Source organism: Penicillium citrinum (assembly GCF_028827155.1).
Source record: "Penicillium citrinum strain IBT 23319 chromosome Unknown utg000009l:1.0-4274883.0:1.0-4276374.0, whole genome shotgun sequence".
NCBI lineage: Eukaryota > Fungi > Ascomycota > Eurotiomycetes > Eurotiales > Aspergillaceae > Penicillium > Penicillium citrinum.
In genome coordinates, this window is record NW_026622694.1 from 1,015,666 (window position 1) to 1,030,902 (window position 15,237).

General features: G+C 47.7%; 8 protein-coding genes across 8 annotated transcripts; 5 read left to right on the forward strand and 3 right to left on the reverse strand.

The window, feature by feature from the left end:
• Window positions 1-1,197: 1,197 nt before the first annotated feature.
• N7469_009846 (serine/threonine-protein kinase) lies at window positions 1,198-3,575 on the forward strand (the record flags this gene model as incomplete). The annotated part of the gene is made up of 2 exons (XM_056648751.1): window positions 1,198-1,362; window positions 1,452-3,575. 2 exons carry the CDS (start codon window positions 1,198-1,200, stop codon window positions 3,573-3,575), a joined length of 2,289 nt encoding a protein of 762 aa, XP_056495882.1.
• Window positions 3,576-4,816: 1,241 nt separating this feature from the next.
• N7469_009847 (exosome non-catalytic core subunit RRP42) lies at window positions 4,817-6,051 on the forward strand (the record flags this gene model as incomplete). Its single annotated transcript, XM_056648752.1, has 3 exons — window positions 4,817-4,996; window positions 5,029-5,349; window positions 5,443-6,051. 3 exons carry the CDS (start codon window positions 4,817-4,819, stop codon window positions 6,049-6,051), a joined length of 1,110 nt encoding a protein of 369 aa, XP_056495883.1.
• A 286-nt stretch (window positions 6,052-6,337) lies between these two features.
• Window positions 6,338-7,185, reverse strand: N7469_009848 (uncharacterized protein; the record flags this gene model as incomplete). The annotated part of the gene is made up of 2 exons (XM_056648753.1): window positions 6,338-6,709; window positions 6,784-7,185. 2 exons carry the CDS (start codon window positions 7,183-7,185, stop codon window positions 6,338-6,340), a joined length of 774 nt encoding a protein of 257 aa, XP_056495884.1.
• A 1,203-nt stretch (window positions 7,186-8,388) lies between these two features.
• N7469_009849 (c-type cytochrome) lies at window positions 8,389-9,498 on the forward strand (the record flags this gene model as incomplete). Its single annotated transcript, XM_056648754.1, has 5 exons — window positions 8,389-8,416; window positions 8,977-9,008; window positions 9,078-9,236; window positions 9,303-9,397; window positions 9,474-9,498. The coding sequence occupies 5 exons, from the start codon at window positions 8,389-8,391 to the stop codon at window positions 9,496-9,498; spliced, it is 339 nt and encodes a 112-aa protein (XP_056495885.1).
• Window positions 9,499-10,039: 541 nt separating this feature from the next.
• On the reverse strand, window positions 10,040-10,300 carry N7469_009850 (uncharacterized protein; the record flags this gene model as incomplete). The annotated part of the gene is made up of 1 exon (XM_056648755.1): window positions 10,040-10,300. The coding sequence occupies one exon, from the start codon at window positions 10,298-10,300 to the stop codon at window positions 10,040-10,042; it is 261 nt and encodes an 86-aa protein (XP_056495886.1).
• A 375-nt stretch (window positions 10,301-10,675) lies between these two features.
• Window positions 10,676-12,641, forward strand: N7469_009851 (uncharacterized protein; the record flags this gene model as incomplete). Its single annotated transcript, XM_056648756.1, has 2 exons — window positions 10,676-11,234; window positions 11,326-12,641. The coding sequence occupies 2 exons, from the start codon at window positions 10,676-10,678 to the stop codon at window positions 12,639-12,641; spliced, it is 1,875 nt and encodes a 624-aa protein (XP_056495887.1).
• A 211-nt stretch (window positions 12,642-12,852) lies between these two features.
• Window positions 12,853-13,196, forward strand: N7469_009852 (uncharacterized protein; the record flags this gene model as incomplete). The annotated part of the gene is made up of 2 exons (XM_056648757.1): window positions 12,853-12,983; window positions 13,082-13,196. The coding sequence occupies 2 exons, from the start codon at window positions 12,853-12,855 to the stop codon at window positions 13,194-13,196; spliced, it is 246 nt and encodes an 81-aa protein (XP_056495888.1).
• Window positions 13,166-13,949, reverse strand: N7469_009853 (DUF3237 domain-containing protein; the record flags this gene model as incomplete). The annotated part of the gene is made up of 4 exons (XM_056648758.1): window positions 13,166-13,219; window positions 13,278-13,348; window positions 13,416-13,625; window positions 13,715-13,949. The coding sequence occupies 4 exons, from the start codon at window positions 13,947-13,949 to the stop codon at window positions 13,166-13,168; spliced, it is 570 nt and encodes a 189-aa protein (XP_056495889.1).
• Window positions 13,950-15,237: the final 1,288 nt, after the last annotated feature.

Here is a 15,237-nt window from a genome sequence, read left to right on the forward strand (position 1 = left end):
TTCGAGTTGACCACTGATCATAGTGGAATACATAGTCATGTTTCTTTTCTTTTTCTCCAACTAACCAAAACAACCCATTCATATCCATCTCCATACGTACATAGTGTTGTATTGAGAGTATCCACTTCATACGGTAAATAACCAGGAACCAATTCAATTTATCCCCCACTGCCTCATTTTTAATTGGTTGAATTTCTAGAGAAACCCGTTATTTCGCCAAACAAGAAGGTCTTTGAGGGTCTTTTTTCTTCATGGACTCGTACTAATTACAGAACTAACCGTCTTCAGTACAGTCGTGAGTTGTAAATGACTCTGTATGTATACATACATACATAGTATGTACACACACAGAGTGTATGTATCGACTCCATCAATAGTCCCCTGCAAAAATGCCCACTTCTTCCCCTCTCGCGCCCTCGTGCGGATATCCTTTTCTATCCCCATCTCCCTGTTTTTGATCTTTGTCAAGTTATGATCTTTGAACTCTCCCATTTACCCTCCTCCCATCAAACCACTCAGCCCCGTATACGAGTACTTTCAATTTCAAAGCCGATCTTCGTCTTCTCCTCCACCACCACCTCCATCATCACCATCCATTTGGATCCCCGAGTGGGTTGATCTGCGCCGGCCTAACGTGGTTAATTTACCGTCCCCACGGCGCCGCCTTGGAGCTTCAAAGCTGTCAGCGCGTCAGGGGCTTCCCACGGTCTCCCGATCGCTCCAGTTCCCACCCTAAACGGGTCTTCTCCTATTCTGGAGTGGAATTTCCTTTTTATTGCTTCGTGCCCGTTCTTCTGGTCTGGTCATAGATACTCCTCCTCTTCCCCCTCCCTCCACTCTCCCACTCTTCGACTCCTCCTCGAAACTTACTACTTACATCTCCCCCTCCTCCTTTCCAACTGTTCCGTCATTCCTTACATTTGTGTCTTTAATGGGAGCCATTTCCCTCCTTACTCGACATTACACTACTACTACTCCGTCTCTTCGGATCATGATCATTCGTCTCAATTGATCCTCCCTCCTCCTCTATTTAGACATACATATTTCCCCGTGGGAAGCGCTTAGCTCCCCCCCTCTAATGTGAGCATGTCTCTATATCGTCGAATCAACCATGGTACGCCTGAAGCTAACTCGTCCACCTTGAAGATATATATACTCTTCATCTGCTGGCAGATTGGGAGACACACATAAGACAACATGACAGTCACATACGATTCCCCTTCTCGGGCATCTCATACATCAATGGCCACCCTGGAAGATCGCTTCCAGGTGATGAAGGAAGTTGGTGATGGTAGCTTCGGAAGTGTCGCCGTCGCCCGTGTGCGCACTGCGGGATCTCACATTGCGCGAAGAGGAACAATGGTATGAACCATACTCTTGGAACATATAGCTTCGAATGAAGACAGAGCTTGGAGACAACTTGGACGATACTAACACAAGTTTCTTGATAGGTCGCGATTAAAACGATGAAGAAAACATTTGATTCATTAGCGCCATGTCTAGAACTTCGTGAAGTGATCTTCCTTCGCACATTACCCGTGCACCCTCACCTCGTCCCCGCCCTCGACATCTTCCTCGACCCGTTATCTCGAAAATTGCACATCTGTATGGAGTATATGGATGGCAACCTTTACCAGCTCATGAAGTCCCGTGATCACAAGTACTTTGAAGGCAAGCATGTCAAGAGTATTTTATATCAGATCTTATCTGGTCTGGATCACATTCATGCCCACCATTTCTTCCATCGTGATATCAAGCCCGAGAACATTCTTGTGTCAACCTCTTCTTCTACCGAATCTCCCTTCAGCCGCTACTCTACTCTCGTTACTCCCCCATCCACTCCCCCGACTTATACCGTGAAGATTGCCGACTTTGGCCTTGCTCGTGAGACTCACTCTAAACAACCATATACGACCTATGTCTCAACTCGTTGGTACCGCGCACCTGAAGTACTCCTGCGCGCTGGAGAGTACTCTGCCCCCGTTGATATGTGGGCAGTTGGTGCAATGGCAGTTGAAATCGCGACACTCAAGCCACTCTTCCCTGGAGGAAACGAAGTGGACCAAGTATGGCGAGTCTGCGAGATTATGGGAAGCCCCGGCAACTGGTACAGTAAGTCCGGAGCGAAGATCGGCGGAGGTGAATGGCGCGATGGTTCGCGACTGGCTCAGAAGCTGGGCTTCCAGTTCCCTAAGATGGCACCACACTCTATGGATAGTGTCTTGAATCCATCAATTTGGCCCGCTGCTCTTAGTGAGTTTGTTACCTGGTGTCTCATGTGGGATCCCAAGGCTCGACCTACTTCTACTCAGGCTATGAACCATGAGTATTTTGCCGATGCAGTGGATCCCATGCGTCCCAAGTCCTCGACATCGTCGCGCTTGCTTGGTCGTAAGCAATCTGAGAAGAGCTTCAAATCTCCAACCCTCACTCCTAACGACTCGCCCACCCTCTCGACCAAGCCTTCCTGGTTCCGTCGATCACTCATTGGACGTTCTGACAGCCCGGTTCCCGGTGCTGAGGGCGAGAGTCCTGCGAGACCAGCACCTGTTACATACAATACGAATCCGGAGGTGCCAGTTGCGAAGACGCGGCCCGCCAACACTAAGCGAGCTACCTGGACAAATGGTGCACCTATGCCCATTCTCCCTTCCATTCGCCCCGTGTCTCCTCTTTCGAACTCGGTCACTGCTCAAGCCAATACGACTCACAGCGATGCTCACAAATCTTCTGAGACCGATGCTCTTCAAAGCAAGAAGATTGGCCGCCAATTGTCTGTCAACTCGAACGGCAATCACTACTCTGACGCCCACCGCCAGGAGGCAGAGCGTATGTTGAATGGCTCTGGAAGCACTACGCCAACTACCAAGGAAAGCTTCTTCTCGCACCTCCGTAAACGTGCGCGTCGACTTTCTGGTCGCAACCAAGCCAACGCTGGATCCGATGATATCGAAGCTAATGCGGGTTGCATTCCATGGTCCAATCGTTCATCTATGGCTCTCGATGGAGCTAATCCTGGAGAGCCCAAACCTCACTCTGATCTGAGTGAACTGGACAAGGCCCTGCAGAGTGTCAAATACTCACTGGACTCTTCTACTTTAAGCAATGTCCCCGTGCATCTCTCGGGTGCCGAGCACAATGTCACTAAGCGGCAATCAATGCCTACCAGCAACCCTACTCCTATCTCCAGCAAGACACGGCGCGCCATGCAAATGACCAGCCACCCGGTTCACCGCTACGAGACACCCGAGGAAGAAGATGAGCTTCTGGATGAAGTGCTCCACTCTGCCAGCAAGGCGGCTCGACGCCTCGCGCAGACGCAGTCGATGGCTGCTCAGTCTCCTAGCTTGGTACACCGCCAAACGGATAACTCGCGTGCATTGCCGAGTCCTTATCCCACTCCTTCGCCCACGGCCAAGGCCGACGGATACTTCGATTCCACCCCTGTGAAGCAACATGCTTCAAAGGCGGATCCGAATTCGAACCGTCAATGGCCAACTCCTCCCTACGAGGAAAGTGAGTGGAACCAAAAGTCTTCTGCCAATTACTTCTCATCGGGAACAAACTACATTTGAATCAAGGATTGGCTTCGATCTTGATCACCTGAAACAGTCATGCATTCATTTTCAAAATACACAATGAAGAAGCAACCAACACCAAAAAATTGCAAACAGATCGGTATAGGCGTATTATACGGGTTTCGAGATTCTCTTCAGGTCTGACAGTTTTGATCCTCTTTTCTGTTTTGGATTGTTTTTTTTTCCACTTTTCTTTTCTTTCTTTCATACCCCCATAGGCCCTTTGTTTGGTATAGATGGTTACTGGCCTCGCACATCTGATCCCCCTCGGTTTTATTTCCCTGGTGTACTCTCACTTATATTTTTGGCGTTGCACATCATTTTCCACCCATCCTATTTTTACCCCCATCTTCATTTGATACCACACGCGCAAGGTCGCATTATATACCATTCCCTATCTTTGCATCTCTCTCTTTTGCATTCCCCATCTTTGATGAATATGGTGATCCGTTCCGTTCCTTTCCTTTTGTCTACATACTTTATTCCATCCTTCTCTGTACATTTGTCTGGCAATCAGCCAATCCTGTCCATCATTTTCCTTCTTTACTCAGCTCCTGCATCTTGGGAACCTTCCTGTTCACTCTTTCTTGTATTATCTTGACCCGCATCCCCAGACCCGGCTGGCTGGCCTCCAGTCTTGCATATTGTAATATATCACATCAGGCAATACTGCCAATCACATACGCATATACATATACTTGTCATAATATTATGGATTCGAACATACCTCTCTCGATCTATTTGTCAAATTAAAGTTTAATCTATGCGACGTACCTGAGCTAAAGCACAATTTACACATCACTTGAGCCTTTTGTACGCGCCAACTTCGGGCTTTGTAGGGTTGATCGGGCGGTACATTCGCCGATCTCTCGGAAAAATGATAATCCACGCATATTCAACTTTCCAAATCGAGCAGCTCTTCACCTTGGAACTTTTTTTTTTGGTCTTGCGCAATTGGTCTCCGCAGCTTCATTAGCGGAATTCACTTGGAATCATCATTTCATATAATCGAGTAAGAAGTATCTTCGACTTACGTACCTCGGCTTACCACAGGCCACGACACAAAACTCTGATCATAAATTCGGTATCGAATTATCGACGAGAAACCCTACAGCTGCTGCAGCTGCTAAAACGCCAGCACTCTGCCAGAGACTCGCAATTGAATTCGAAGGCACTCGAGAAAGGAAACACTTCGGCAAGGCAAAAAAGAAGGAGAAGAAGAAGAAAAATCCACCAAAATGTCTAATCAAAGACAAGCATCTTCAGCATCTCAAACCCCACACCTCTCCCCCGCCGAATTATCCTACCTCTACACCTCGCTCTCACTACCAAAAGCCCCCATCCGCCCCGATGGCCGCTCACCAACTCAATTCCGCCCTTGTCCGCAGAAACCAATATCCTCCCTGGTACAAATGGGAGTGCGCGCATCGGATTTGGAGATGGAACACAGGCTATCGTCGGTGTGAAGGCGGAGGTTGAGAAAACCATTCTCTCAACTGATACGCTTGCTTCGGGTATTTCTGAAGTTGATGCTGAGGGGGATGAAAATTCTTCTGCGGCAGCGACGGGTCATGGATCTTGGGTGCAGATGTCGATTGAGATTCCGGGGTTTAGGGATGATGATGCGTTGCCGGTTTTTTTGTCGGAGATGATGCGTGAGTCGTTGGTTGGTTCTGTTGCGGATGGGGAGGGGGGTGTTGGTGAGATGGTTGGTGGATTGAAGGGGAGATTGGTTATTAATAAACGGTGGCATTGGCGGTTGTATATTGATGTGAGTATTCCCCCTCGCCTTGAAGCGAGGAAGATGTATAACATGATGGAGGGTTCCCACGAAGACCGATGAAAACATACTAACAAATAACAGGTCCTGCTCCTCTCTCAACCATTGTCATATCCGCTTCCATTGCTCTCTCTAACAACACATCTCGCCCTTCTCTCCACAAAGTTACCCAAACTAAAGTCCCAAGGCGAAGAAGACCCTTTCTTCGACGACGACTGGGCTGTGGCCGAGTACCTGTATCCACGCACCTCAAGCCCGAAAACAGGCACTCAATCACCCGTCCGTCCACCAGTAACTCTCCTCGTCGTTAGTGTCGGCGAGAATGTGATTTTCGATCCTAGCAGAGAAGAAATTGCCGTTGCAGACGCCGTTCTCGCAATTTCAGTTACCCGTGATACTGAAGCTGGTAATTTGAAATTACTATCTATTCGAACCATCGATCCACCCTCCCGTCTTACTCAACCTGCTGTGCCTAATTCCGAGAATGTGAATATGCTTGGTGCTACGCCTTCGACGGACGATGTGGCTGTTTTGAATCCTGCTACGGGTGAAGAGGAAGTTCCGGGTGTATGGAGGCCTAGACGGGGTGGTCTTAAGCGCAGCGTTATTGCTCATATGATTAAGACGGTGCTTAAGAAGGGGGGTGTTGGTGAAGAGGTTTTGGAGGGATTGGAGGGTGTTGAGGTGGACTGATTATTTCTGTATAGAGCTGTTTGAAAGGTTGGCGTTTGGATTTGACTTTTATACCATATTTCGCAAATGAGAGGCGATTCATGACCATGACTTATAAGTATAAGCATAGGCTATGTGATGCATATTTCCACAAATTTCTAATATACAAATGGTGTACCACTACCCACTTCTCATGGGAGTGAGTTAGTAGTATCATCATCTAATAATCAACCATAGATCTCCGATCTCCAAGTTCGATTAAGACATCGCATGCATAACTCTCATCCCCATCCACTGGAAGAAAAGATTACCAAATCCCAAGCCACTTCTTAACAGGCTTCTTCTTCCCCTCCCAATCAACAAATTCGCCCTCACCCTGATCAGCCGCAACAGGCGATTGATCGTCAACCTTCGCTTTGTCCTGCTCAGAAGGTTCCTCTAAACCATGCGCAACACGATACTGTCTCCTTTTCTCAGCATCCTCAATACGACGATGACGCTGTTCACGCACACGCATCGAGTTATGCTGTACATCCATACGGTAAACGTGCAGGGCTTGGGAAATCGTATCAAAGGGCGCGGTGAAGAGACCGGACCAGGACGGGAGAAGGTGCGCGTATGGTGAAGTTGCTTTGAAGTTTGTTGTGAAGGTGAATGTTGCTAGGGAGGTGAGGATGCCCTGTTTTATGCTTTTTTAGTATGTGCAAAGTAGGATTTTTAGGCTCAGCCCGGGGAGAGGAGGGGGGTGAATACCATTGCAATCCACACGTGAATCCACCGATTTGTAAGGAATCTATGCATGACAGTCCCTTCTGGCGGAAACATATTCGGATATTGTTTTTTATTCTGCGCTTCGCGCTGTTCGGCTGTTAATCGAGGACCATAATTGATAGGTTGACCGGATGGCGAGGTACGCGTTGGATTAACGAGTCGTTGTGGGTGAGATGGAGGTCGGAATTTATCCGGTTGACTAAGTGTTCGACTCTTATCAATATTCTTAGCCTTGGATACAGGACTCGTGGAGGAGAAACATTGTCGAGTTATGGGACTGGTGATGCTGAGCTGTTGCTGTTGCTGTTGCTGTAAAGTACGCAGAGTCCGCGCGGTAGGAAGACCGCGCGGTAAGAGGAAGTGCGGGATCGAAGCGGGAGGCATCCTGGTTAAACAACAAGAAAAGATCAATCTGATCTCTTCTGATAGCAGCAGTTCAACCCTCGTGTACTGAGGCTCGGGGCATCTCTACTGATGTTGGCACTGTTTGTCCCGATGGGATTTTCTATATCACGTGAATGACCGCCTACCGCAAGCGGATGGAACAATCTCGGGCCGCGAAAAGTTGCGGCTGCAGGGGCATTCCTCGGTAGAAGGAAAAGTTTGCATTTTTGCAGATGCTTTTAGCCGGGGAAGAAGATAGGAGTGTATCCTGGCTATTTCATGCCATGGTCATCTTGGTGTTCCAATAGTGAACATTCCCGATGCCTTTCGTATCCACAATCGTATGATTCTCTAGTATTGCCCACTCTTACTTCTCTCTTTATGACTATATTTGGTCTACCCCGTAATCCGGACAATATCTACACAATGATTTTATTGCAGCGGTGTATACTCCGTAGTGGCAGGCGCAAACTGTTGAACAAAAGTTGGCTATGGTATCGTCTCGGATCCACTGTTACTGGGTTAATCCGGGAAGCGGATCAAGTTGGGCGAATAAGAGCGTCTTTATTTCGAAGCCCCGGTGGGCCGAAAAAAGGTCATGTCAAGGGGGTTGAAGGGGTGTTTGGTTTGCCCCGTTAAGTTCAAAGGGGCAGCGGCAATGGCAATTCGTCCTTGAATTATGGTTACCTTGGAATATCCGAGGCTGGAAGAGAGTACGAGAGGTGAAACCGGGAAAGGAATAGCTGGTGAACTTGTATAGGCCAAGGCAGGGGCGGATGATGAGCCATGAGATCATCTGCCGTAGAGCCAGAGTCTCTTGCTAGGACCACATTGGCAGACACGATACAGCGTGGTCAATTGCTGAGATGTATCATTGTAGATACTCAGTGGAAGTAATAGGACTACCTAGATGTAATAGAATAGCCGACTATAACACATGTCCGTCATTTTGTTCATGATCATCTGTCGATGTTCTGTCGCTGAGACTCACCGACGGCTCCGCGACGGCTCCGGTTGCGCCCGCAATGCTGAATTAGCAACGCTGTGATTGGCTGAGCGGCCCAGATCACGGGGATCGGGGAGGCGCGGTACAAATAATTGCCAAAACTGTTTCTGGGAAAATCTTGCTTTCTGTCATCTCCGTTTTTAAAACAACTGTACAGTCAATCTTTCTCTTCAATTACCTTTTAATCATCTTTCAATATGGGCAAGGACGCTTCTTTCGCTCCCGGTAAGCTTGAATTCTCCACCTTCTCCTTTCCTTTGGCTGTTCTCCTACCTCGCGAGCTTTCGCGCTGGCGTCGATTTTGGGGACTGGTCGTCGGTCAATGACTGTGAAGTGATGGGTCGTCAAAACAAGAAAGAGAGAAAGTAGCAGCGGCAGTGGGCGTATATGGACAGTTACAAAGGCTTAGGCTTCCATTGCTCGTCGCGGCAATTGCCGTACACGCTTTTTGTTAGACAGGAGGCTTGGGGGTGCGCAGTAAAACTCGCACTTTTCATTCTGATCGCGACACGTCCAACTCTCACTACGCACTTCCCAACTTTCTCTCCACGACAATCGCTTCATCACTACACTTCAGTCATCCCTATTGAACCAGATCACCGTTCCCATCATCTACCATCTCGAAGTCTTTGCCACTATGACAACTTTCGATGTGTTCTGCACATTGGCTATCATTGATGAGCGCGAAGCCGAGATCGCGGCAGAGGCAGCCAAGAAAGCGAACATCAAAGATACCATAGCGATGACTATGGCAACTACCAGCAGCATTGCTAATCCAAATTCAGGTGACTCCGCCAAGGGTGCCAAGCTCTTCCAGGTAAGCCTCTTTCTCTGTCTCTCGCTCTGCGAGTGCTGTCTACGAAACCAGAAACTAATTGAATTTCAGACTCGCTGCGCTCAGTGCCACACTGTCGAGGCTGGTGGTCCCCACAAGGTCGGCCCCAACCTGAGCGGTCTCTTTGGCCGTAAGACTGGCCAGGCCGACGGCTACGCCTACACCGATGCCAACAAGCAGGCTGGTGTCACTTGGGACGAGAACACTCTGGTAAGAAATCGCATCACCAACTAGCGAAAAGACTACTTTTTACTAATATACATTTTCTTCTTATAGTTCAAGTACCTCGAGAACCCCAAGAAGTTCATCCCCGGTACCAAGATGGCCTTCGGTGGTCTTAAGAAGGGCAAGGAGCGCAACGACCTGATTACGTATGTTTATTTTTTTCACCGCTGAGATATTCTGCCAGTCATATTGCAACTACTAACATCTTATCTTTTCCAACAGCTACCTCAAGGAGTCCACCGCTTAAATGACTTGATGTTTTACTACCTACACGGCTTTTTTCGTTCTCGTTCTCTCTCACCCCGTCCTTAGAACAGATTAGACTCTGGGATTGGTTTCTGGCGCCGTGGGCTGATTTCCGGGCATTCGAGGGAGCGGGCATGTAATTTTACCAAAGGTTGACCCGCAATAGATTTGAATTCTTCTCTCTCTTCATTCTTTTTTTTGTTCCCTTCTTCATTGCCGTAAATTGCTGCGCATTGCTGCAGGTACGTTTTGGGGAAGTTCGGTCGATCATGGAAGACACCTGGGGAGGCTTGGTGGAGCCTGGGGGGGAACTTGGGGGAAACATTTATGGGGAGGCGATTGGACCATCTTCAAGTCCGTTGCAGGGGGTGGCGAGAAGACCCAGAAGTCAAGAACATACCAGTGGCCAAGGAGAAGAGGAGGGGATGTTTCAGTGAGATCCAATTCGACACATCGATTGGGCGACAATGGCGGTCAGGCATTGGAATGAGGTACAGTGAATGTCACAAAGAGGTTAATGTGATCGGAGAATTCTAGGAGAATTAACCAATGCAGACACCAGCAAGGTACCAACAAGATACAAGCAGAATACATCGAAGAGGATCTCCGCCCAGAAGCAACTCGAGGGCATCCATGTACACCACCTGACCTGGGCTGATTGGTCCAGCCTCCTCTACGAAGGTGAGGAGTTCCTCGACTTTCCGCATTGCTCGACGAGGCGCACTTTCTTCTTCGTCTTTGATAAACTCAACAAAGTCGAACTGATTTCCTGATCTTGAGGTTTTGGTTGGGTTGAATGTCATTTACTGGCACTGTGACTCTGTAACCGACATATAAGAACTTCCCGCTGTGAACAACTTCCCCTCCCACCATCACTTCCACCAACAACCGGTCTTTCGCATAATTACTGGTCGCATCGCATTCACTCTGGTCGCGCGGGGTTGATTATTCCCCAGCCGTCTTTTCTCGCCTGCCAGGACTCTCATCGATTCAATCAGCGCACTCCATTTGCCTAGAGCGCTACTCACTAACCGCCTAGCCTTGGGACTGTATGTCTCTCAACCAGCCAACCACCCAGTTACTCGAACCTACGAAACGACCCTGATCGCATGACGCTCTGCGCTGCGTCACTGCGATCTCCCAATCTGAAGCGCCAACATCGGAAAACGCCGTCCACCATGTTGGATGAGCTCGATCACGTATTCGACGACCACCCGTCGTTGGATGCCTCACTCGAGGATTTTGAGAGTAATAGTAATGCGCATCGCTCCCCACTCTTTGGTATGCCTTCCCAGCACTCGGGCTTCCGATCTGAGGGGTCAGATAGTGAGATGGAAGATTCAACCCCGATGGATCCCTGGTCACCGCCAGGTTTGCGACAACACGATTATGTCCAAGGTAGTGGATGGTACCGTCATCAACCATATGCGCGCAAGAATAGGATGCATGGTCGTCCAGATTTAAAGCCTACCGTAGGGCTTAGTGATTCCCCGTCAGTCTCGCGCGAGGCGAGCCCTCAATATGAGGATGCTCCTGAACCCCCCGCAAAAGGCAGCGCAAAAGAGTATACTGAAAAAGGTGACGTCGCTGTCGCTGCCAATGTCCCTTTGCCAAGCGGATCAGGTACACCACAGATAGGAAGATCCCCCAGTCCCGGACCGCCGCAAAGTCCTGGCGCGACTCGCGAGGGGGCCGACGATGACGGAATGGACTTTGGAGCGGAGAATCTGAGTAACTGTAGGCACTGCCTGATCTGGGTTTAAAAATCCCTTCTCCTGCAGACGCGGAAAAAAACACTAACATTGTCCCTTTTGCGCATGGCGATCAGACATCCGTTTCGCAGTGCGTGCAGAAGTCCAACATCGTGAACCGATCTCTGCCATTTGCGGCTACTTGCGAAATAAGTTCGAGCAAATCACAAGTTCCAAGTCCAATACGACTCTCTCGATATTAGTGCTTCTGATATCGATTGCCTTTATGCGTGCTCTCTTCCTGCCAGGTTTACCGCAGTCCATTCCTGATCTGGTGAAGTTATCGGGATTCGCGCGCTCCTTTGAGCCTTTGATCTATTACTCCGAAAACGGAGTACAACAGATCGGTACCCTGCAAGAGACGGGGGTTGCTGTTTGGGACTTGAGTGAGTCTGTGCGCGGAACAAATATGACCAGCGCACCCATTATAGTACGCCAACTAGATGAACTTTCCGACTCTCTCAAGAGTCTTTCATTGGAGTTGACGCGCTTCTTCGCAAACGTCGATTCGGATATCGACTCCATCCTCATCGTGATGGACTGGGCAAAGCGTGAGCTTGAAACTTTATCTGCTCAACCTCCCAGTTCATTACCAACCATCGTGTTTGATAATGTGCACAACATGTTATCACGGCTAGGTGCACTTGAATACTCTGCAGAATTAGCTGGAGGAGGTGTATCACCCTCGACAACGACACCATTCGGACATGTTGTAATGGCACTCTTCGGACAGACGTCTGCACAACGCACCCGTGCAACCCTCACGCGAACCTTCTCCGAATTCCTCTCAGTCCTAGAAGAGTCCATAAACAGCGAACTCACACACTCAACGGCTCTATTCGCACTCTTCGAATCAATAGACCGACAATTCTTGAACCTGCAGCGCACAGTCGTTCGCGAATCAGATGCTCAAGAGCGTGCCGAAGGTGAAATGCTAAGTTCACTATGGACTCGCGTACTAGGGCCCAATGCTGCAGTTATTCGAAAATACGAGAAAAATAAGAAACTTCTCGCTAATGTTCGCAGTCGCACTGTTGCGAACAAACATCTTCTCGTTGATCACCGTGGTCGTCTTCTTACCCTCAAGGTGAATCTCGAAACTCTTCGTCGGAAGCTAGTCAGCCCGCTCGTGCGGCGCAATGATTCAGTGAGTTTCATGGGGGCGGAAGGTGGTTCTTCAGGGGCTGGTAATGCCAATGCTGGTCGTATGCTTGGTCCCGTTGAAGCTGTTATTGATGGACAAATTCGTGGACTGGAGGGCACATATGATTACCTACGATCCGTCCGAGAACGACAGAAAGCCAAACTTATGGAGATGGTATACGGAGCTGGACGGAAAGCGCCATCAATGCTTACAGGGGTGGAGGGACAGGAGGAGACGATTGAAGGGTGAAGTTCAGACAAATGTCTTGTTCTCTCTTCTTAACACCTATCCCTACATCAACACCTCTTCACATCTCATTTCAACCCCATCTCCGTTCTATACTTGTTTGGTTTCCTCTGATTCTTGGCGTTTTCGAGTGAATTCAATCGGCGGGCTCGGGTGGTGTTCGGCCTTGGTGGATGTCACTGGATGACAATCCAGGTAACTATCGAATCACGCAATGGGACAGGATCAAGATTCAGGCACTATCTTCATCTCCGTCTCTGTCATCGAGGAAGGGTTCCGTTCTGACTTGTCATTTATCATTCGAAATCTTTTCCATGGCGCACAGGGTGGAATGTGGGCGCTGAGGTAAAAGGATAGATATTGGCGGCACATATTAGTCTTATTTACTGGATTTTTTTTTTCAAGTTTTAATTGAGCAATTATTTCAGATTTTTTACATTTAGAATTCTATGTACTGTATATGATGTGCTCATCTTCGAGTTCTATCGTGAAGTCCGGAGTAAACCCATGTGCCCATCTCCGCTGCTCTATGCTGTAGTCGACGAATTGACGAAATGAGTGGTATTCCAATCGGAGACATACTAAATCAACCAAAGCATCAGAAAAGATATATCACAAACAAATAAAAGCTTAACTCACATTCCAAGCATCAATTCTAAGTAAACTGATATCTTTCGTAGTCGGGATATTCGACGTCAAGACTCCAACAGCTATATCACAGTAAAGTCAGCCACAACACTCTATATCTACACAATCTGCAATACAACTCAAACTCACCAAGAATATTATTCATCCAATAATACTTAGGACTAGCCGTTTCAAAAATAAGTCGAAGATGCAAGTGTCCATCCGGACCCTTTGGACCCGAAGTTCGAATATAGATATCGGCACCATCGTCCGTTCGTAAGTTATATCGCGTATCAGCCGAAAATATATTCGTTCGGGGATCGATAAGGCCCCAATCTGCTCCTACATCGAGAATCTTGCCTATAAATATGATGCATCGTATTAGTTTCGGACTCGGATGTAAGCACGTAATGAATACTTGTAAAATGGATGTTTGGGGAGAGATATACCGGAAAGACGGGGACCAGTGAAATTCCCACCGACGATGGGAATCGACTTCCTTATACCGTGTGGACCGGCAATTTCAGTCATGAGGTTCTCGTTACATTCGACATAAGCAGTATAGAGAAATTGGAGATTCGGGGGGTTTGGTTCGGCGATGGTGGTAGAGAAGGCTAATTGAGCGCAGAAGATGAACGTAAATAATTGGGCAATAACCGAAGCCCAATTGTTTCGAGACGACATTTTATTGAGACTGAAGACTTTCCCCAGAGCTTTTTTTGTCTTTCTTTGTCAATTTGATTCAATTTTCAGGAAGTACTTGGAGAAAGGTCTCCCTTTTAAAGAAGTCCGGGTATTCTTCGGGATATCCGATTCATCTGCCGAACCCCGCATTCTTGAATCATGATGCGGAGTATAAATGATGATCTGCATTACGATGGTCCTGTAAGGAGGAGAGATGGTATAAGTAGATCGAGTAAGCTTGAAATTAGTGTGAATCTTGGCATTGGTTGAGGTCATGTTCCGAGGCATCTTTCTCTGTTTGTTTGTTGACTGCCGGGTTGAGTTACCGGTATACACCATGTAAAATATCACTAATGCACCAGTTTGGTCAGCAAATAAATTAAGATGTATATGAGCGAGCCAGAGGGCAAATATATTAATATAAAGATCTAGCGCTGGCTCTAAATTAGTCAATTCCATTATTCTATCCGCTTCAACATGGCTGGTTGTCTCTGTCATGTTTCTATATCAATCATAGAAGACCTAAGACAGCGACTATATTCTATGCAGACAGAATTGACAAATTTGGAATTGACTCTGGAGTAACTATGCTTTCATATTTGATGAATAAGTGAAAGATCGGTAGATAGAAGTGTTACTCCATTCGATCCGCAGTGTAACTATCCCCGAAATACCATTCAGAATTCATAGTTGATGCTCGCGCGCTGAAAGTGTTCAAACCTATGATATGAACAAAATTTTTTTCGGACTTGCCGTGGAAGGATTCTCTGCAATTTTTGACTTTCATAAGCTTTCCACGAGTGTCGCTACCATTTCCTTATACAGTTTCATAGCACAATTCAAACTGACTAGGATGAATCTGGAGGGCGCCATAAGATTGCGCTAACCTCGTCTAAGCAGCGAAATTCCTTTTAATATAGTCCAGCAGTATGGTTTGAGTTTCAACATAGTGTACGGCTGTGATGGAGGGGTGCTCATTGTCGACGAAAACGATAGTGTGATATCTACCCAATATCCTGCTTTATACTATTCAAGGCAACTCGAGAAGGGTAAATCCCACACAGGGGATTCTTGTAGTTCATCAGACCAGATAAATGTAACAGTAAATTAGGATAAATTGATCTCAGACCATAATGTATACTGTCACTTCTACTTAGTAGGCTATTGAATATCCCCCGGGTATCCGCGGGTACTCGTAATTGGTTCCCGCCACCAAGAAACCCGACTATCCATTAACCATCAACTCTACTTATTAACTAGGGAAGCCAGCTTACCACGGAATCCTCAT